The sequence below is a fragment of the Agelaius tricolor genome, unplaced genomic scaffold (assembly GCF_023055355.1).
Source record: "Agelaius tricolor isolate 1412-34295 unplaced genomic scaffold, bAgeTri1.0.p SCAF_2, whole genome shotgun sequence".
In the NCBI taxonomy this organism is placed as follows: Eukaryota; Metazoa; Chordata; class Aves; order Passeriformes; family Icteridae; genus Agelaius; species Agelaius tricolor.
Window position 1 is genome coordinate 92,291,566 of NW_027269262.1, and position 21,700 is coordinate 92,313,265.

General features: G+C 38.6%; 1 protein-coding gene across 4 annotated transcripts in view; it reads right to left on the reverse strand.

The window, feature by feature from the left end:
- SLC45A4 (solute carrier family 45 member 4) overlaps window positions 1-21,700 on the reverse strand; it is an 85,175-nt gene that overhangs the window by 24,636 nt on the left and 38,839 nt on the right. For all 4 annotated transcript variants that reach the window (XM_071421890.1, XM_071421889.1, XM_071421888.1 and 1 more), the window contains one exon: window positions 11,588-12,206. In XM_071421890.1, coding sequence (XP_071277991.1) covers window positions 11,588-11,831 — 244 coding nt within the window. In that variant the 5' untranslated portion in view covers window positions 11,832-12,206. The remainder of the gene's footprint in view (window positions 1-11,587; window positions 12,207-21,700) is intronic.

Here is a 21,700-nt window from a genome sequence, read left to right on the forward strand (position 1 = left end):
ACCACCTGCCTTGTGGTAAAGCATTATAGAAAACCATCCTCTCAGATGAAATTCTGGGGCTGATTAAAGACACTGTTGGTGTTTATGGAACCTGCCTCAAACTTTCAAACTTTCCTAACTTGCATGTTTTGGCTTGAACATTAACTTACGTGAAACACGTTCTATACATGTACAGGGAAAATTTAAGAGTAGAGCCGCTTTCACATTGAAGTTTTCTAAATTCTAGTTAATAAACCCCTTGATCTTAGTATTTTGAGCTTGCAGGGTCATACTACAGGGTTGCTCTCATAGGAAATTTTAGTAACTAGAGCAGAATCTCAGGCATCACTCCAAATAACTCACTCACTGTGGCCCAGAGAAGTGGCTCCCCACCCTCACTCAGCTGTTTAAAAATTATACAACTGCATTTGTACGTGAAGGATAATGAGATCCATGGAGTCCCTTTGCACCAAATAACAGGAATTGATAGTCTGGAATAAAATGTAATAATACAAGATGAATATTACTTCTTACTGCAGACCCTTAAATGTGATCTTTACTCACATGTATTATGTTGCCCAATCAGTGAAGCTACATGTGGAAAGATAAATTTACCAATAAAACCTGAAGTTAAACAAGCAGAGCACACTAGCACAAATGACAGCAAACTTTTCCTTTCCAAATGTGCAAATTATGAGAGACCCTATTGGGGAGGAAGCAAAACACAACTCTATTCCAACAATTAGACAAGTGTCTTTATATATTATGAAAACCAGTTTTCTTTTCTATCACTCTGTGTGTGATTTTTTTCTTGCTATTTAACCTTACAAAAGAATGGAACAAGTTATTTATATATTATATATACATGTATATATTATATGTTATATAAATATATGTTATTTATACATATATACAGGTTATACATAAGTTACAGATGTAGCAACACAGCATCATTCAGCCATCCAACAAAGACCCTGAATAATTTTTAAGATTCAAACCTAAAAAATTTGCAAGATTTGGCAATCCTGTCATATCTGACAAGTTGTACCAAACTCTTCTCCTGAATGTTACAGCTTAAAAACATTTGAAAACTTATTTTAAACATATTTGCCACATCAATAGGGTAGGAATACGCAGTGCAGAAAAATAACCTCTGGCACACACTGACTCTCTCCAGACCAATGGAGTCCCTGGCACAAAATTTATGACGCATGACTTTGACTACCTCAGAGAAGGGGGAGCACTTGGTGCACTATTGCTTAATTAAATTACAGAGAAAGAACCACCCTCAGCCTTTTAACTGATTACAAAATTTTATTTTCTCATGCCAACCTCAAATATTGTGAAGGCTCCCCCATGCATTTCCTGAGCTTCTCAAAAGTATGCAGTGAGTCTGTACTAGGGGGATCCAGGAAGTCATTGAGGAAGGGGTGTCAACACTGCTGCTCACCACAGACCCAGCCATGAGCTCTGAGATGTCAGCCAGTTTGGGCTTGAAAACTCTGTTTCTGGCATAACTTTGTTGCTTGTAACAGAAAGGAAAGGAAATAATTTAAGTTCTCTTTTAATTTCATACAGATGACAGTTTCCTTCTGCTCTTATTTAAGGTCAGTATTAAGTAAGCTTTGTTGCTTTGTGTTGGAGGATAGGTTTAGATTGGATATTAGGAAAAAATTCTACCCTGTGAGGCCCTGGCACAGGTTGCCCAGAGAAGCTGTGGCTGCCCCATCCCTGGAAATGTCCAAGGCCAGGTTGGACAGAGCTCTGAGCACCCTGGTCTAGTGGAAGGTTCCCTGCCCATGGCAGGGGGATGGAACTGGATGGTCTTGAAGGTTCCTTGCAGCCCAAGCCATTCTATGATTCTATTTTGCAAAGGCATTAATATCAGGAATACCCAAACCCTTTTTTCTAAAACACCACATGTAGTGCAAAACCACTACAGAGGTGATAAACTGACACCAAAGTCTAGCAACCAGAAATTTATTCCTTTAAAGTTTTGCAGAATAATGACTTAAAGGGGGAAAAAAGAGCAAAGCACACTGCATCTGCTCTTCTTTTCTGCTGCAACTTGGAAGAAAACAGCAGATCAGATACTTCAGTGACATCCAATCGCTGCACAAATTGTTTAAATTGCAGCTGAGTATGATAAACAATCATTTTGAAGTCACCTGATGCAGTCCATGTAAGACAGCAGGTATGCCTGTAATGACTCTTCCTTGCCAGAAAATGTCTGGCTTGGTAGGACACTGACTCTGACTTTCCAAATCAGGCAAAGAAAACATAATGAATACCACAACTGTCTCCACTACAACTAATTAACCCCAGTAAACAATCATTTATCTGAACACCCGAGACACTTTAGTTTAAATTCATGAAAATTCTTCCCAGAGTGCCCAAGTTTAATACTAATTTTAGAATATGTAATTTAATATTTATTTTCCTGCCACCTACATGAACTCTTAAGGTCATGAACTTGATCTCTACTCTCCAAAGAAATACTTTACTTTCCAGAAGTGTCCAGATATAACATTTGTAAGAGGTATTAAAACACTTCCAGATCAAGAGCTCATTTAAAGCAGGATATTTTTGGAATTTGCAGATTATCCTGGGGGGTGGGGGGGCGGGTAAGCTCAATTCTGATAGACTGAATTACTGAAAGACTATTGTTTACAGAGCAGCACAACTGATAAAAGCAGGAAATTCATGTTTTTATAGAGCCAATACAGAGAACACATAGAAAATGATCAAGCTTTGTTTATCACTTGAGCCAGAAAGAACAGATACTGGGATTCAGGGGAGGATAGACATTCAAGGTGAAGATAATCTAAGCAGAAGTTATACAAAATTTATGGGCATAATAAAAGCAATTGCACTGCCTCATGATGGGAAACTTGCCAGAGACAAAGCTTATACCAAGGACAGACCCAGGCCACTGTAGGGACTGAGCCTTTCTGTTCTGATACCCTTCCCCATATCAGCACCTCCATGGGGAAAAGCATTCTTGCTCTGGAAGTGTTTTAAGACATTTTTGAGCCAAGTGTGGAAGCTCTCTCCTCACATGAAGCAGTTCCAAAAGCCTGGAAAGATGGCACCTAACTTTGATGTAGAAAACTGTAGCCCAGAAGTCACCATTCCCTAAAAATAGAAGCTCAGATTCAAATTCTTCAGTTTACATGCTCTGTATCTACTACCCTGGAAAAAATTCACCTGGAGGCTCCAACTGAAGATCACCAAATGTTAACAGAATTGGGTTCATCTGTTTTTGGAAAAATCTCCATCTGTACCCAGCTATTCAAGACTTCAGGGAGAGGAAGATGTTTATAGAGTTACATGAGCTATAGGAGATTTATCCAAACCAATGCAGACATAATCTATAACATGGATTTTCCCTATTTAGTTAAATGGACTTGTATTAAATATTATCAAACTGAATCAGTAGCACAAAACATTTCCAATAATTTCTTGCAAAACAGCCTGCAGGAAGTGTATTTGAAACCTCTTCAGCTGTTGTTTGGTGAAAAGAGGATGATTAAATGGGGTCCCAGAGGGGCATCACAACAGAAAGACTCTTGCAACAAGCACACAGGAGACTGAGGGGAACAGAGCTCAAGGGGCTGCAGCTCTGACAATCCTATATTAAAACATTACAAGAGTTGGCCTGCTAACAGTCTTTTCATTTCCAAAGTGGCTTTAATCCTATTTCCTTGAAAAGTAAGACTCCTGTTCACTAAAAAGTTCCCAGCTATTCTCTTTTTATAACCTGTCTCAGTCCACATTGAACAGAAACCCACTGAAGTAAGCTGGGATTGCCAGTTCCAATGCTGGGCATCCAAATCTCAGTTCTGCATCTGCAAGTCTCTGCCACCAGAAGCCCATCCAAGAGCTAAAAGGTTTCTTTTTACAGTAAAGAACAGGCAATTGCCTGCTGGAAAATTGCCCTGGTGGCAATTACTTTGTAATAAAGGAGCATGGAAGCACTATCATGTTTCACCTGTTATTGCTATGGCAAAGTTACCTCTGGGTCAGAGCTGAGGGTCAAACTCAAATCCTGAGCAGAAAAACTCACGTATGTACAGTCAAGGCTTCTCCTGACATCTTCTTCCAGAGGAGGGTGTTTAGACAGAAGTACAAAGAGATGTTGGGCATGTAGTGGAAAGCAGATGAAGAGGAAGGGTTTAGGCTAAGAAAGACATTGCATAAATGTGTGTTTAAAACCACTCAAATGTTAGTGCATTTCCAGGAGGCCAAAGTCTGTCCCTTCTTCTCTCATCTTTTCCCCACTACTCACAGGAAATCTTAGTAAAAATCCAGGGATCCTGCAGTTCCTTTATTCCCATCTGTGCCCATTTCTACTCTAGAACTGCCCTTGAAAGCAGCAGAAAGGCTTGCCTTGAGCCTCACAACAAGGTGAGTCTACTATGTGTGAGAGGAAAGAATTTCAAGTCAACTTGGTGACCCAGTGATAAGAGATATATAAAACCCTGTTTACAATAGACTGAAAAAAGAATTTAATGCTATTAGCTGATATGAAAATTTTGTAAAAAAATTCTTTAATTTAATAAGGTCCCATACCCGGTTCACCACTAAACTTCCAGTTAGTTAGTAAGTGAATAGATCTTATTTCTGTGCTTTACTAGATCTTTGAGCAGGAGAAAAGGAACTTGGAAAAGAAAGGGAACAGAGATCTCAAAGTACACATAAGTCATAACAAACAGTTTAGCCTCTCCTAACCCTTGGCTACTCCAAATAAAAGGTAGGAAGCATGCTGGAAATATCTACAGGTAGGAAGAAGCAGCTACATAAGGATAGAGATGTACATTTCCTTCTTATTGAGTGATTATTTTTGGAGGCTTCAAGCTCTTCTGACAAATCACAGACTAAAATGTCTATTGCTGCAGGAAAAAAAAAGGATTTGAAGAACAGAGGTGACAATGAAATAAAAAACTGCTTTTAAACCTCCATCCTTTGTTGACAGCCTGCATTTTCACACAGTTTGCTTTACCCTGCACTGTGCTGCTTCTATCAGCCCACAGTTTTCAGACCTGTTCATATTTCTTGTGTCATATACTGGTCACTTGCTCTATCCTCAGACCACACAAACTCTAAAAATGAAAACTTCTGAGGATTCAAAGAGTGTTCACACAACAGTTTGTACTGTGAACACTCTTTGTGCTAGGGGGGAGAAAACCCAAACCACATTAACATTCCCACAGCACACAATTAAAAGCTCAAGGAATTCTGTTAAAGATTTAGAATGGGAAAAAGCAGCACCATAATAAATATGAACCTTATTTTAGAAGTAGCTTCTCCAGTGAGCCTTATTCAGCCAAAAAAAAGGGAACAAAAAGTTATCTACTGGTAAGTAGCAATAGGAAACATATTCCATGCTAGGGAGAAGCCTCTGAAGCCATTTGCACTTAACTTCTCTCTCCTAGAAAGGCTTCTCATCCAAACTCACAGTCTGTAGGACCCTAGAGCCAGCAGGAATCCTCACATTACCCAGCTGAAAATCTGCCATGTGTTATCAGTGGTGCCTCTGAATGCCAGATTCAGTGTTACTTAAAGAAAACAGAACATTGATATAAAAAATGCTGTAAAGAACAGCTCTTGCACAACTGCCAAACTGCATGGCATTTGCCTTCATATGGAAATAAAGCACATGCTCCTAACTGCCCCAGGATTAAAAATCTTAACAGTTCCATAGCATCTTTCTTTTAAAAGGGCTTTAAAAATATCTTCAACCCAACCTTCCACTAAGGCTATCTGTGTTCAAAATCTGTGCTGCTATTGCTTCGAGGTCAAAAGATATTTTATGTAAGAGTGATACATGATATGAAAGCCTGCTTGCTTGTTAGTTTAAAAAGAAGTACAGTAAAATTAGTCTTACACAACCCCTTAGTGAACATAAAATTAGTCAATAAGTAAAAAAAGATGGGTGGGGAGGTTTTATAGAGCAATTAACATGTGCCTCAGGCACAGTATTTGTAGTCTTATACATTCCACCACATGAGATGTGAATACAAACTTTACAGGATCTTACAGACTAACTAAAGCTAACAAGGCTGAAAAAAGGATTTAATTGTTTATTATTCCAGGTTTTCTGGATCCACTGTATATTCAATTCTTGCCCTCAGATTAGCTGTGTTACAGCCCTCTCTTGGGACAGGTCAGCTCTCAAGACATTAATTCTTGCAAAGAGAAATTGAGATCCTGCAATTCACTCTCAGCATCAAATGTAGCCATGTCTGGGAGCACGGATGCAGCTGGATTGAACAGGAATTTAACTTTGGGAGTAAAAGGCCAGGTTATAGCAAATCAGTTTCTTCCTGGTAAGACAAGGTAAGGTAGGACACAGCTGAAATGGAAGATGAAGCTTTGCAGAAAGGCAGTTAAAAATACATAACCTTAATGTAACCTCTGGCAGAGATGAGGAATAAACTCAACTACTGGAGCTGAGCTGAAATAGACTCGGTGCTGCTTTGTGTTGAAGAGCTTCCTCCATCTGCAAGAGGCTTTCCAGCCACTCAGCTCTTTTTCATTTAAATTACAGGCAGCCTCTAACAGCCCATGCAACCCTTTGCTCCCTTCTTCCCCAAGAAATGTTTCAGGTTTTTAGATTTCCTTTGATCTCAGGCTTAGCCTTAGGAAGGCTATCTGCTTCCACAGGAATTGAGTCAGCAATTGATACCTTAATTCCTTTGAAGAAACAGACCTAGAAGCCAATTCAGCTGTAACATCTCATGCTTGGTTTCTAAATACATCTCCATAATCTCCCTTTACCTACAAGCATTCTTCTCAGGCAGGTATCAACACTACATTTCAATGGAGAGAGTCACTACAGCAAACTAAAAGAATTCACTCTGGACTATTGAATCTCTTCTGCATAATGAGTTCTGAGCTACCACAGAGATTTCTCAAAATCAGCAGTTTGGATTATTGCTTAACACACTTTTTCCATACTGGCAATTTCACATGAACTAGATTTCAGGACCCTTTATGCACAGTCTGCTAAGCTTTAGGCTGGATGAATTTTGAATGTTAGACAATTTCTTTTTTAATGAGATATTATATATAACTGCTTTAGCTGTAAAATAACAGCTCAAACCCCTGAACAGCTTTCCTATGTATATGAAACTAGAGCAACTACAGCATTTTGCTGATTTGAAAGAATCTAATGAGAGAAATAATTTCCAAACAAAAGTAATCTATGATATTCTGCTCTCTGTAGCTCAGCCTTTCTTTTTAATAAAATCTAATAATTAGCAGTGACATATACAATTTCCAGAAATTCTGTTTTTCAATGTTGTGGCCTAAAAACAACACTGATGATCAGGGTTAAGCTAAAAATGACCAACTTCAATATTTAATGGTAGACTAGCCAACGTTTACTAGAAGAACCCATTAACTCTCACAGTAAAACAAAGTGATGCCATCACAGAGAGGCACTCAGATATGAAATGCATAAAAAACCCAGCTATTCCTGCAGCATACCAGACAAACATCCCTTAATTTATGTGACATTATAAAGGTAAGCAGCACATGTAAACTCATTTTCCTTATGTTTCCTTATGAAACTATGTAAATGTACATAGATACTTTTAAAGAGCACCAGTGTAATATATTTAATTGATGCAGGGGAAAGAGGAACAGCTCTGGTGCTGACAGTCACTTCTGGGTCTATTAACTATTCATAAAAAAACTCAATAGCATTGAAAGAGCCTTTGAAGCAACAGTAAAGGCTTGACAAAGCTTTTATCATATTAAATATAAAATGTGAAATTCATGTTTACAGCTACCACTACTCATTACTGAGACAGTGAGTTTTTCATGCTGAAAGCAGCAGCCACCCCAAGTCACAAAATACAGATTTTTTTTTTTCCTTCCATAGTCCTAATGAAAAAGGTACAGGCATCCCACCTTTCAGAAGAACTAAAATGGATTTACATCTTGTATTAAAACAAAAATTTTGTTTGAATTAAAGTAGAAATAATCTGAAATTACCAAGTTATGTATTTATTAATGGTTTAGAGTGTTTTTAACAGAATAATGTATTGTGATTTCACTGAACAAGTCTCTTCAAAAAGCAGTTTCTCCAAGTTTACATCACACCAGTCTTTGGTTTCTCCTCCTTTTACTTTTATTCATGCAAATCCCGTGCAAAATAAATTTATCATGTATCCAAATCTTCCATGAACTTATGAACTGGGATGATTTTAGAGACTTAATCCTTAGAAGCCAAGTTTAATGATGGAAGAAAATACACTGTCATTTATAAACAATAGCAGGGATTTTAATTCCCTCTCACAGATAAGCAGCATTAAATACCAGATGTTTCAGAAGACAAAGGCCTCATCCTGCTCCTATGGAATTTGTAGTTTCTGTGCAGGGGAAGCAAACAGCAGTGTTAATAGTCAAGCAAAACATGAATCACTCAGTTTCTCACAATCCTTGGACTCATGAACAAGTAAAACTTAAGTTCTGAGGGTGCTGAAAGCTTATTTTCTAGTAAAATTTAACATTGGGTGGTAGAAATTGCTTACTGAACAGGTCCCAAAAAGGTTAATGGAGATTTTTAGAGGTTATAACTTCTGCAAGTGTCAACTAATATAATTTCATCTGGACTCTGACTAGAATGCTCATATTTGGCATTTTTTTACATTGTTTGAATTCTCAACAAGTTCACTGCTTCATTTTGAATTCTTAAGCTGCAAATACTAAGAAACCAGAGAGCAAGCTGTAATTAAAAAGAACATGTAATATATATTTGGCTTGCACTTGTTGCCAGGCTACTAAAGCCCAGTTATGACTACAAGGCTGTTATAGATTTGTAGCTGCATTTCTGACACAGCAATGGAACATCAATTATAGCAATAAAGACGATGATTAAAGTCAGAAATCAGAGTTTCTTTCAGAGGGGTGCAGTAACTTGGGTGCTTCAGCACCTTTCCAATTCACAGTATGCATTGAGTCAAGCAGTTTTCACTGATGCTTTCAAGTTATCTTGTTAAAATTTCAGAACTTCAGGAAACTTAAACACAATGAGTTCAACCACCACTAAACTGGAAAGGGACCATCTGAGTGACCATCTCCTTCAGCTGATAAAATCTTGTGGGTTACAGAACAAGTAGGACAGGTTGGTCATCTGCCAAATCATAACTATACCTCTGATCCAGGGTACTCAAACTGCAAAGAAAGTCAAATACTGCAAGCAGAAAGTGTAACACCATACTAATGTGGCTAAAGTTTTCATGGTAATATCTGATAAGAATCTCAGATTATTTCAGTGATCAAAGTTTTCCCAGGTACAGAAAAGCACAAGCACACACTGTAAAGTTTAATTGTTAATATTCAACACAGCCTGTAAAGAGTCATCTTTTTTCAGATACCCAAAAGGCTTCTTGTTCTTCAGTGTATTATAAGCAAAATTGGTTGAGTCACCCCACTTCCCCAGGTGCCAATTCTCAAATACAGTTTCTCAAACCAATTTAATCTCACAGAAACTGATCTTTGCTTTTACCAAAACAAGAAGCAAAGGGAATATTACATCAGTTCGACAGCTATATTGCAACCCCCTCCAGTGAGGAATAAATATAGTTCATGCTGAGGCAGACAGATGTTGAGGTTGATAAAGGTAAACAGAACCATGTAAGAGGTAATTAACAAAGAGGCCAGATAAGTCACCCGTGAATAACTTAACCCTTCAGTGAATCCAACATTGTTTTTAGCCACGCTGATGGCACAGAAGCCAAGCAGAAAGATTTCAATTAGCTCCCAAAGCACTGACATATGTAACTGCTACCTCCATTTCTGATCTCTGTGGCTTGGAACATCATTGCTGCATCCCCACAGACTTTGATATCTCTTTGTCAATTTGCAGCTTTTCTAGAACTGGGAGCCCTCTTCTTCCCTTCCCCCAAATCCCAACGTTATTTTGATCACTGGAGTTAGGGAAGGAAGGGAAGAGATATTTTTCAATTATCTGGAGGAAACAGCTAGAAAAGCTCACAAAAGAAATGTAAACTGGAAGACGGATCAGTAATTAGGAGGATGGTTTATTTACACTGTCTGACCTTACCCTATGGTAAGGTAAAGTCAGCTTAGCCAGCCATACATTTTAATCATCCAAATGCCAGCACAAACAAAGCAAACAAAAACGTACAGGTCACTTACAAAACCAGGGATCTTCTCCATGCAAAGGAGGATGAAAGTTTTTGAGTTTATGGTAGACAGTTATTGAATCAATGCTGCCAGTAAAAGGGACTGAAGTCTCTAAATCTCAACTTATCCAAAAGGTAAAACCTCACAGAACAATTTATGAACATTACAAACATTCCTAGATGAAGCTGCATGTGTTTTATTTAGCAAGTAGGTTGATCAGAAAAGCTCTTTTTTTTGGAGCTTTTTAGAATCTGTTTTAACCATGCAAACAACAGATCCATGAAGATCATCTGATGAGCTCTGAAAATTAACATTTTCAGGAAAACATAGAGGCTTAACTCTTCAGCATCTCCCATGGCACTAACTGCAATGATTATTCACTCCATTCACTCAAAATAAACCAACTAGCAATTTAATATGAAAACACATTTTTAACTGCAGCAAGACTGCATGAAAGGACTTGTACATCACATGCTCACAAGTTGAACCTAAAATGCCTTTTTCTCATGTCAAACAAACAAAAACCCCCCATGTGATTAATTCAATATGCTAACCTGGAAATTTTTAATCAATGTTGTAAATAGTATTCATTGAACATTATTATTTAGTTGGTTGAGTGTTTCTGTTTGGCCACAGCTGAGCCAGCTGTAAGGTACACCTGCACAGGTAAGCCAAAGCAAACATATAATATACAAATATATAGACAATTATACAGTGCACACACATGGTTGGTTTACTCCCCACTCAATCTGGCATTTCCATTCTGTGTCATGTCATATTTTCTGATATATGATTGACCAGTTCTGTATTTGATAAAGGCAATATCAGATACTCTTAATAATGTAAACAGTTTATTTGAAACCTAATGACAATACTCACCATGAAATTCAACACTGACTATCCCTATTTTAACCACACCACTCCCCTCATTATCATCTAAGGCTATTGGTATCATAGTTTATTCATGTGCATTCACATGCTGTAAACTGCAGATTAATCACAAAAAAACAAGACTCTCTAGTGGTTAGAAATAAATGCAGTAGTTAACTGGAAAAAACAATTTATCTAACTGTTTAGATATTGTAAAGTACTGTAACCTGAAGCATTTTGCCATAAGTTAAAAAAATGCTTCACTGCAAGCCTTTATAGCCTAACATTGTTTCTAGTTTCTAGGACACTTACCTTGTAGTAGAGAATTTTAGAATTAAATCAGGTTACATTTTTTACAGAGGGAAGCAATATTAGACAGAAGATGAATGCATGTAGGAATCCTTCCCACTTAAACATGATCACACAGTTGAGTCTGTGCTACAGGCACTAAGGAAAAAAACTAAAATTCTTTTTACCTTGTGTACCTTTAGCTGGCAGACACATCTCCCCTCTTTGCCTGGCTTCAATCAATGCAAAAATATATAGAAAGCTTTGACTCACAGAAACGAGAATTACTTACCAATTTGTAACAATACAGGTGTTACCAAAGCTGTCTCCATGGCATAACAAAATTCCCTGCCAAACATTACTGCACCATGCATCACCCACAGGCGTATTGGTATCCGGTCTATGGATCCTTCACTAATGGTCTCCTCCCTACTTTCATTCTCCTTGGTTTCTGGTTTCTGAAGCTGTGCCACAGGTAGATCTTGAACTTGCATAGATTCCGAGTCAGCATTCTGAGGAGCCATTTTCATTACCATAAAAAATATATGTATTTGTTATATCTATATAAATAATTCTACCATAACTCCACGAACAAGTTAGGGTGTCTTCTCTTTCAGCTTCTGTTCCTCAGGCAAGTAATGCTTATATTCCTCTTGTACAAACAGGTATCTTGCAACTTCTTGTAGAGATATGAGACATTAAGAATGAAAAGCTATTTGGTAAGAATTTCAACATATGGCTTGCTGGTTTACTGTGAGTTAGAGTTAAAAATCCATAATTGCCATTCAGTTAATACCAGTTTCATAATTATTATTGAAGAAGTGCTGAAGTTGTTATTTGTGCTACACAGAGGTGGAAAGGCGACACAAAGAGGTGCTCCACTGTTAATCCCCATCGAGTGGCTGATTAATCTGCAACAAAAAGCAAGCATTTAAAAATTTCAATAGGCTTTTTCAGGATATTGTGTCCCCCCCCTTAACCATATAACCTATTTCCTGCTTCATGCTTTCCATTGTCCTTGCCTAGAGTAGGGTCCTTTATTCCACGTTCCCTCCTACCTCTGCACTTTCCATTGAAAAGCAGTTGTGCCTTGTATTTAAATGATGCTTTACTGTACTCCAGTTCCTCTGGTTTGTGGTCCTACACAAAGCCACAGAAGAATGTCAGGGTACTTGTCCAAGATCCTCAGAACACCGAGCACAAGGCTAAAATTCTGGGAAATTTAAAGCACGTTGCATTTCAGAAACAGCATAGGATATTCCAGTTCTATGCCAGGAAGATGATTCATCAATTACCATGGTCACACACATATCTCCATTTAGATTTTTGGAACTTGCAAGTTACTTTGCAGTAACTATCACACCATTTTATACTGAAGATATTTCTCAAGGAAGCATGAGCAAAATAAGCCATGATGCATATAACTAAGGATTGATATTTAAATATTTAAACTTTAATGAAAATATACACAGCATATGAATTCATCTTCTTTCTGCACACAAAACCAGACCATCTTACTCCCACATCCTGTGAGGCTGCTGAAGTTTGTGAAAGCAGAATGGTACAGTATCTTCCACATTAAAATTATTAAAATATATTCTAAACAGGTAAGACAAGGTTCTTCTGTACCTTCCCCTCCTTTGTGCCACAGACAAAATCTAAGCAGATGTACAAATACTGCACCATGCCAATCAAAATGTGTTTAAGCACTTAGGAGAAGAAAACAAAGCTTCTTATAAGAAAGTCAGATTACATCAAGTTTGTATTAGAAGGATGCATGTTTACATCTCTGCACACAGGGTGACTGAGCTGTGACCCCAGGACCAAACCCCTCAGGGATATGGTTCCATGAAATGCTGGCTCTGGCAGCAAAGCTGGCCTCAGTAGAAGTCCCCATGCTGCAATTCCCCATCTCTTCAGTTGTGGCCACAAAAACTCTTTGTGGGCCTGAGCACACACCAGATCATTAAGTGGTGAGCCTAAAACTGAGCCTTAGGAAACAGATGCCATGGTTGATGTTCAATCACAAGAGCAGCTCTGTTTCAGTGGGACTGAGACACTGTTCTACTAAAAGTGCATCATGAGAACACCATCTTGAGCACTCCCTCCTGCTGACACCCTCCTGAGAGTTGTTTATTGCACATATTTTATTCTTCCATTCAAAAGCATCTTTTTTGGTACATGTCTTCTTCTTCCATGCTCTCCAAGATTACTGGAACTCTCACATTTGACCACCTCAACAACAAACTAATGCTAAAATTTTATTTTGAGCTGGACAAACCTTTAAATTACATGACAAAGTTAAAATAACTTACTGAACTAGAGTATAAACCAAGTTTTAAGTTCAAGGTTTTATCTATAAGCATTAAATAGCTCAGAACAAAAAGGACTTGGAAAGCATTTCTCTACCCACTCAGAATTAACAGAAATTAAGATGTAAGTAGTTTATAATAAATGTAAAGTACTCTGTGTATTAAAAAAAACACATCCACCTTACATAACACGAGTTCTGAGAGAGTAAAGCCTACAAAATACATGTTCTGGAGTAGGAGCAATTATTTTAATTACAGACTAGTCATAAAATGTTTAACTGCTGGCAGACTCAGGCATCATGACATTCAATAGAATTTGAAAGTATACATGTGAGCCCTTATTATCCAAACCTCAGCAGAACATCTATGTTGCATTACAGACTAAGGGTCATGGATTACTCTCCTGCACAGTCTGGTTTAAAGTTTCTACTGTTTTTTCATGCCTGATTTCCCCTCCTGTGAAGGATTTAATTGCCTTTGCCTAAACACCTCCTTCCATATGCAGTTCCAGGGTGAGGCACTGAGGAAGGCAGTTCACCACTGCAGAATATTCTGTGATGCACTGGGGCAGCCTGCACATGGCAAGGAGGATGACACCAAGCCAGGAGCATTTGTTCTGGGAAGGGATAAAGAGGCAGGACAAAAGCAGATATTTGAGATTTAGCCCATTTGAGCAAGGCTCTTAAGGGATGACTGAAAAAGTTATTTCTGAAGTGGAAGATGATGGGGAGTGATCAGATAATTTAAGAGCCAGGAATAATGGGTGGTAGATGGAGGTAGACTTTGAAGCTGTAATTGACACAGATAAGAACAGCACATTTTAAACATGCCAGAAAAAGCAGTTACAGTGTTCAAGTGCAATAGGAAGAGGCACAATGGACAGGTTTTATCTAAAAGAACAGAGAATTACTGTTCCATTATGTCAATTTTGTGGTAAGCATAATGCTAGACTTCCTGCAGCACTTTCATCTGACTCCAAGTGCAGGTCTAATACAAGAGCCAGAGAATAACAAGAGCCTCTCAGAAAGGTCTTCAGTTCTTTCCTAAGCCCTGCCCAGTTGTGTTGATGTTCATTTTAGACTGATATATATTCTGCTTCTTTTTTTCCAAGTTCATTTTGAATTTGGCAAGATTGAATACTGGCATTCTTTCTTCTCAAAGAGGGAGAGAAATTCATTTACCTGATGGAAGTAAATATAACAGAGGCTTTTATGCAGCAAAGAACTCCAAAGTAAATGGCACCTGAAGAGAAGCTGGATTAAAATACCAATACAGAATTCTCTGATGTCTGCATCCAGCACTAATTGTTTTTCATGGCTGGTTTTCAAGGGTATTTTCATAACTAACAACAAATAAAGCAGAAAAATGAAGAATTTCATCCATGGGAAAAGATTCCTGTTGGGCATTGTACACAGGTTGGGTGGGAAGAGAACTTTAGATACAGAAATATTTCTGATCTTGCCGAGTGTTTATGGGAGGAGGGGACTGATGACACTGGCTCTTTGTCAGCTTAATTGCACGTATTTTACTCTGACCTTTGGCCATGTTTTAGCAATGACAAAAACATATAAAGCAATAGTTAATATTCCAACAAAACAGGTGAGTAATATAGTCCAAAACCTACTCTGTAAGCAAAATTTTATAAAGCTTCTCAAATTGCTTGCAATCTTATCTTTGTTATACTTTTACTTCCTACCTTCCACTGAGGCATAATACGACTGTGTCAAACACAAAACATGTTACAGGCTTGACAAATCAGTAATCCTCAAATAGGTACTCTTCACAAACAGAGTCTGTGAACCATCAAAGAACCAAAGGAAAATCACTGCCTTTCCTCAGGGTTTGCCAAAGAAGAGCAAGTGTTATATAGGTCATATCTGTAGCCCACAAAATTTCATGGTTTTCTTTTCCCTAGGGAGCACTATGATGCTTAGGATGCACAAAGAGCTCATGCTGCATAATTATCCAACATGATGCCTCGGGCAAATGACTTCTATCACACATCTCAGTGTGTTTTTAAGTTCAGGACTTGGGGGTTTGACAAACAGTGTTCCTGCACTTGTGATGCCACCATCTGGAGGCCAGCAGACTGGTAGCACATCCATCAATACCAAAATAAAATGAGGTTAACAGTGATCCTGCCCAAATTGTTTAAGACTGAACTATTTTTGATGCCTGTTTCCAGATCTCTCTTGCTAACAAGGAATTGGAATGCACTGTTTGACAAGTAACTAGAATTTCTGAACCAGTGCCAAAGCATATTACTGTAAGCTGTGGAATACACAGCACGTTTCAGGTAATCACAAATGTATTTTTCTGAGCTGTAAAAAAGCCAGCAAGTAGAAAACAGTTAAATAGGCGCAACTGCATACCATGAGAAGATTTCAAATCTTTCAGATGGTTTTCTTCCTATAAAGCCATTGAGCACTTCCTCAGGCATTTACTGGTGTAGGAAACAATCTCAGAAGAGGTGGTATGCACTAATTATAAAAACTCAAGACAACGACAAAAATAAGCACAGCCTATGAAAAACTGGAATAAGCAAACTGAAAACGATGGAAATACTTCTGCCCAAGCACTACTGAATATCTAAGGAAAAAAGGAGAGGATTGAACAGAGATAAACTATCCCTTATCTCATCCTCTTCTTTGAAGTTTATTGCATTAACTTCCAGTCATTCATGTAGTTATCTCCTGCCTTCAAGATCTGCCCCTTCCGTTATCATGACTCTCTTTTACATGCAAGGGTACAGAGTGACCAAAGCTGTCTTAAATAATGAAGAGCTGCACTCAGTTTTACTCATAGGAATTATTTTCTAATGATGTTGGAAATACTCTAAGATTCTAGAGTTTAAATGAATTTTACCTTCTTGATGGTAAAAGGATGGTACCTTGATGGAGAGGAAGGATGAAGAAACACCTTGAGCCATCATTGCATACAATGACTTTTCATTGTTTATTACTGTGAAGGTTGACAAGGGAAAATAGCTAAGGATCAATTAATCACTTATTACAGAATTTAAATAGGCTTTAATAAGTCTAGTCACAGTTGTCATTGTCACATTAGGACCTGTCAGTGATCCATTCTGCTCAACACATCAAAAAGCCCCAAACCACAAAAAACCCAAGTAGGTGAACTTCCTCATGAAAGTTCAAATATTTACTTGGGAAAAAAGTGTAAGACTGCAGAAGCTGCCAGTCTAATAGGAGAGGATTTTCATTCCTCCACAGAGCCTTACAACTCACCCTCCTCCAATGCTTCAATGAGTGCATCCCACAGACATCCATGCTAGCAACCACAATATTTCACCTGTGAATCATGTCAGATTGACAAGCCTGTAAGTGCCCAGTCATTCCATTTATTTGTCAAATACTTTTCTGCCAAGTTGGTTTATGTTCAGGTTTTCAAGTAATCTGGCCATATCTTGAAGAGTTATCTAGATTGATTTAAGTTTAACTTTAATATTAGCATTAGAAAGAAAGGTATTCTGAGTTTATCTTCTTTTCTTCAGGCTGAATAAATGTTTGGCTGAGCACTTCCACCACCATGTTGCAGACAAACATTACTTATTATTCCTTCCACAATTCAATGCAAAGTGGACAATGGGTTCTGCTTTGGCATCTGACTGGCTTCTGAAAGGACACATCGTTTGGGCTTGTGCCTTTTCAAGAGTAAAATGGATTTTGTCCAAGCATAATTGCTGGTGTTTTGAGTTCAAATGCTCTGTGCTCCACCACACCAACAGACAAAGAGAATGCTGCTGTAAAAGAGAAGTTCTTAAAGGGAAGACTGACCTTCAATCCCTTCTGCAAGCATGGCTGCACCAGCTTACAAAGCCTTGTCCATTCTCAAAATACATTAAAAACTACTCTGTAAGATCAGGCAACTGATTTTGTAAAGAAATATCACATAAAATACATTACCAGCTTATTCCACGGCTTACACTCTAGGTTTCTCATTCACTTGAAGCTGGTATAAACCAGTACTTCCTCTAAGAGCACCATTCTGTTCTTCCTTTTCTTTGCCCCTTGTTCCTTACTCCCACTGCTTCCTGCGCAGCCACACGAGCAGCACAGCAGTGAACCAGACACTGTAACTGATCCAGGCTGAAAACGAAGCTGACAAAACCAGGTCCAAGCAGCTAAAGAAATCCTTTCTAAAATCCTGTTGGCTGCAGGGATCAATACCACAGTAACGGGGGGGAAGTGTCCCTTTGGGCAGCAATACCCAAAGCCAGGGTGAAATTGCAGCTCACAGAGGAAAGGCGCTGTTGGTGGGTCCCTGAAGCTACAAGGTCAAAAAGCAAACTCATATGCTCAGCTCCAGACACCTGCTGTGCAGAAGGATCCTCAGGCATGCTGGGAGAGTTCTCCTGTGTTCTCCCTGTACTGGCCAGATGCAAGGCAGAACACCACTTGCTTGGCCAACAGGCAGCTATTTTCTCCCTGGCAGTTTTGTGGCTCTGTTGCTAATAATTAGCTGCTGTTTATAGTAACAGAACTGGTGACAAGGGATGTTTTTCTGGCCCATGTCAATACTGAAGTGTTCAGTCACTGCACTAGGAAGAAAAGCATCTAGAACACATACCTGGAAGTCTTGGCCCAGCTGGATAAATGTGCTCAACCGCCCTACTCGAAGTTCAGAGGAAGGGCTGTATCCTTCTGTGATCTAATGAAGTTGTTCCATCATAAAAGTGTAGGCAAACTCTGTGACTTTCTATATAGGTGAGTCATAAGGCCTTTGGTTCAAAAGGGCAGCAATTACAGGCAGGCAGTTGTTTCAACTCTCTTTAAGACTTCTGACAGTTAAATGCAAACATTAAAAGTTTTGTAGCTACTACTTTCTAAAAACAGAACTGTATTAACCCTATCAGAGGGGGAAGACTACACTTGTTCAGAAATACTTTTTAAAAAAATCAATTATATCATGTATTACTTAACAACATTTCCATATATGAGCTATGTTACCTCCAGCTCCTGAAAGTCAATCTCTCACTTTAAAACAGTCTTACATTACCCTGGACTGGCCTGTTGTGAATCACTAAAACCCTGCCAAAGGAAAAAGGTTAAGGCTAACTGAGTGCAATAAAGAACCACATTTGACATGTCCTAACATCTAATTCATCATTTAGGTAATCAAAGGCATTGAAACACAACAGCATAAACCAGCTTCTTCTACAAGGACATCTTGCCCAAACAACCCTATGACTAATACCGACTGCAGGTCAGATTCTTAGCAAGTTCATCTTGAAACCTGAGATTTGAAAAAAAAAAAAAAAAAAAAGAGAAAAGAGCCACTGGAAACAGCACAGTGCTTTTGCATCATGACCTACTTTTGAAGCTACCACACAATTTAGGCCACAGAAGCAAGGTCTGGACAGGGGTAAGTCATTCTGCAGCACATTGTGAATTAAAACAATATGAAGCAATCCACCTCACATGGAGAAACAGCATTTTTCCCACTTCTTCCAACACAAACTTTTGCCTGCCGTCAGGACTCCTCACACACTCTAAGTGAGTTGATGTCTTTTACAACCTTGCTGTTTAAGCCAAAACACGATGTTTCTAATACAAATTCATCTAAGAGAAGCAGATGATGCTGGCAGCTTTTCTACTCTTAACGCTGAACATCTGACATCCTCTACTCCCCCAACAAATAAATATCCAAACCACAATGCAAAACATAAAAGGAAGGGTGTGAACAGCTTGATTTTGGAAGGGTTAATGAAGACTTGTTGCACCCTCTCCTTGGTATGTATACAAAATTCCAGAAATTATTACACCCTGACAGGCTTACAAACTCCAGCCCTGCCTAAGTTAAATCTTCCATAGGTTTTCCTGCTTCCTTCTTTCCATAAAGCATGGCCTTGACTAGAACCCCCTTGGCTTTCTTGGGACCCTCTTTCCACCCCCTCACAGCTTACTCAGAAAATAACCAAGAGTAAGATTTTGGCTCCTGCTGGAAGAGGTGGTGATGCAGTCACAGATGGCAATCTGGGCATGACAAACTCCCTGGCTGGAATCTTCCTGCCTGGACACATGAGGAGGAATAGAAAGCTCAAGAGGTAAGGTGGAGAGGTGAAGATGCTTGTGGCATCAGGGAAAACAGCTTTGTAAGACAGCACTATTTCATCATTATTTGTATTTTGGGGCCAACATAATTTCTCCATTCATTACTGGGAAAAATAAGTAGGAAATCATGGGTCTTTATGCAATTACTGAAACAATTCTGGGAAGCCATCTTTTTAAGAGGGATCCAGAATTTAATGTGAGACTTTATTCAGTGGATTGGATATTATACTGCTCCCTAAAGGCACAGCCTGTTACTAATATTAGATCAGATTACATTGTTAAATCACGGCTGCTGCTGTTTTTAGTAGGAAATACTTCATTTTGTTAAACTGGAGAGGTGGCATTATCTGATTTAACTTGTATTTTGATTTACTGATACATAAAAAAGTCATATATACTCACATTACCTTCATGTTTATTAATACAGATACATTAAACAAGTAAACAGCTAAGGGAGTACATGCATAAATAGCAGTAGAGAAGCCTTCAGAGCTAATGGAAAACGTAACAGCTGAGACCAGGGATGCTGGGAAGAAAACAAGCACTAAGAAGCAGTGTCACAGCACAGCAAACACATAGGCATGCTTGATTTGTGATAGCTGCATGTCCAGTTAGCAGGTTCTACACCCAAAATTAGGTAAAGGGCAAGACAGCAAGCACTAAAAGCTTTCAAAACCAAAACCCAACAACCAAGTCTCCACAAAGGCACAGAACTCAAAACCTCATGGGGACAGAGATCACTCAGGCCAGTGTGCAAACATGGTGTTATGGGCTGACACTGCTGCAAGCCACTAAGAAAACTCACTGATTTGGTCAGATAGGCACAAACTTCACTCTGGCCTGAGCTAAAGCTATGGTCCAGCTTGGAATGTCCTATTAAAAGATCCTCAAGTTTTTAAACCATGTTGACCCCAAATGTTATCTCCCATCAGAATTAAACAGATTTGTTCCCTCTGTCTCTGTGAAGTAGAACAACAGAGGAAAACAAAATTAAGGCTATCATCAGCAAACTTCTTAATACATAACCAATCCCACCTTCCTGCAGAAGGAAGGGCAATGTCTAACCCAGCTGGGCTGGTGGTGTAAGAATAATCCTACTGGGACATTGTTGCCAGTAGCATTTGTTTAGCAAGTTCTTTCACCAAGGCTGTCCTCCCAACTGCAGTGGGGAAAATGGAATACACCAGAGCAACCTTTGATGGTTTTCCAGAATAAGAAATACTATCTATAATAGGTTGAGACTAGAGTTTTTGCATGAATATTCATCCATAAAAAAAGTCAAGCCAGGACTGATTACTTAGACTGTATCTGCAAAGTTAGACATCCCTTGCAGATACTACTGTGAAAAGCACATTATTTTCACATACTGGCATTTAAACTAATCATATTCACTGCCTGAAAATTCACAGGCTGGTTTCTTTAGGCTGCAAATACTTAAGAAACCCAAATACTGACAGAATATGTATTAGACAATTACAGAAGCTATTCAATAGATCAAGACAAAAAAAGAGCACAGCATAGATCTTCATAAGCCGACTTCCTCTAGCATATCATTAATGTCTGCAAAGTCTAATTCATTGGAATTATCTTCAATTACCAGTCCCTAAACGCATTACCATCATTCAATCTCAGAAAACTCTGTTAAAGGAAGCTTTTGAAAACATTCCTAGAATTTTGTTCACCCTCCAACAAAGAGGGAGAAGTCAGGTTTTGACCAGATTTTACTAACTCTGAGGAAATAATTACTCCCTCAGAGAAAAACCAAAACATCTCAGAAGAGGGTTTCTCACATTTCAGATTCTCCAAAGGGTTTGTAAACAAGTATATATAACTGGTTATATCATGCACTAAGTGCTCTCATTTTGCCTTGTTTGAGTGGACTCACAGATCAAAGGAGAACCTCATCACCGTGATTGCCTGATAAAGAAACCAACATTTACAGCCTAACCTGCAGCTTGAGCCCACACCGACTCATCAGGATTGCTGGAAATTGTCTCCTGTCAGCACAAGGGAGAGAGATTC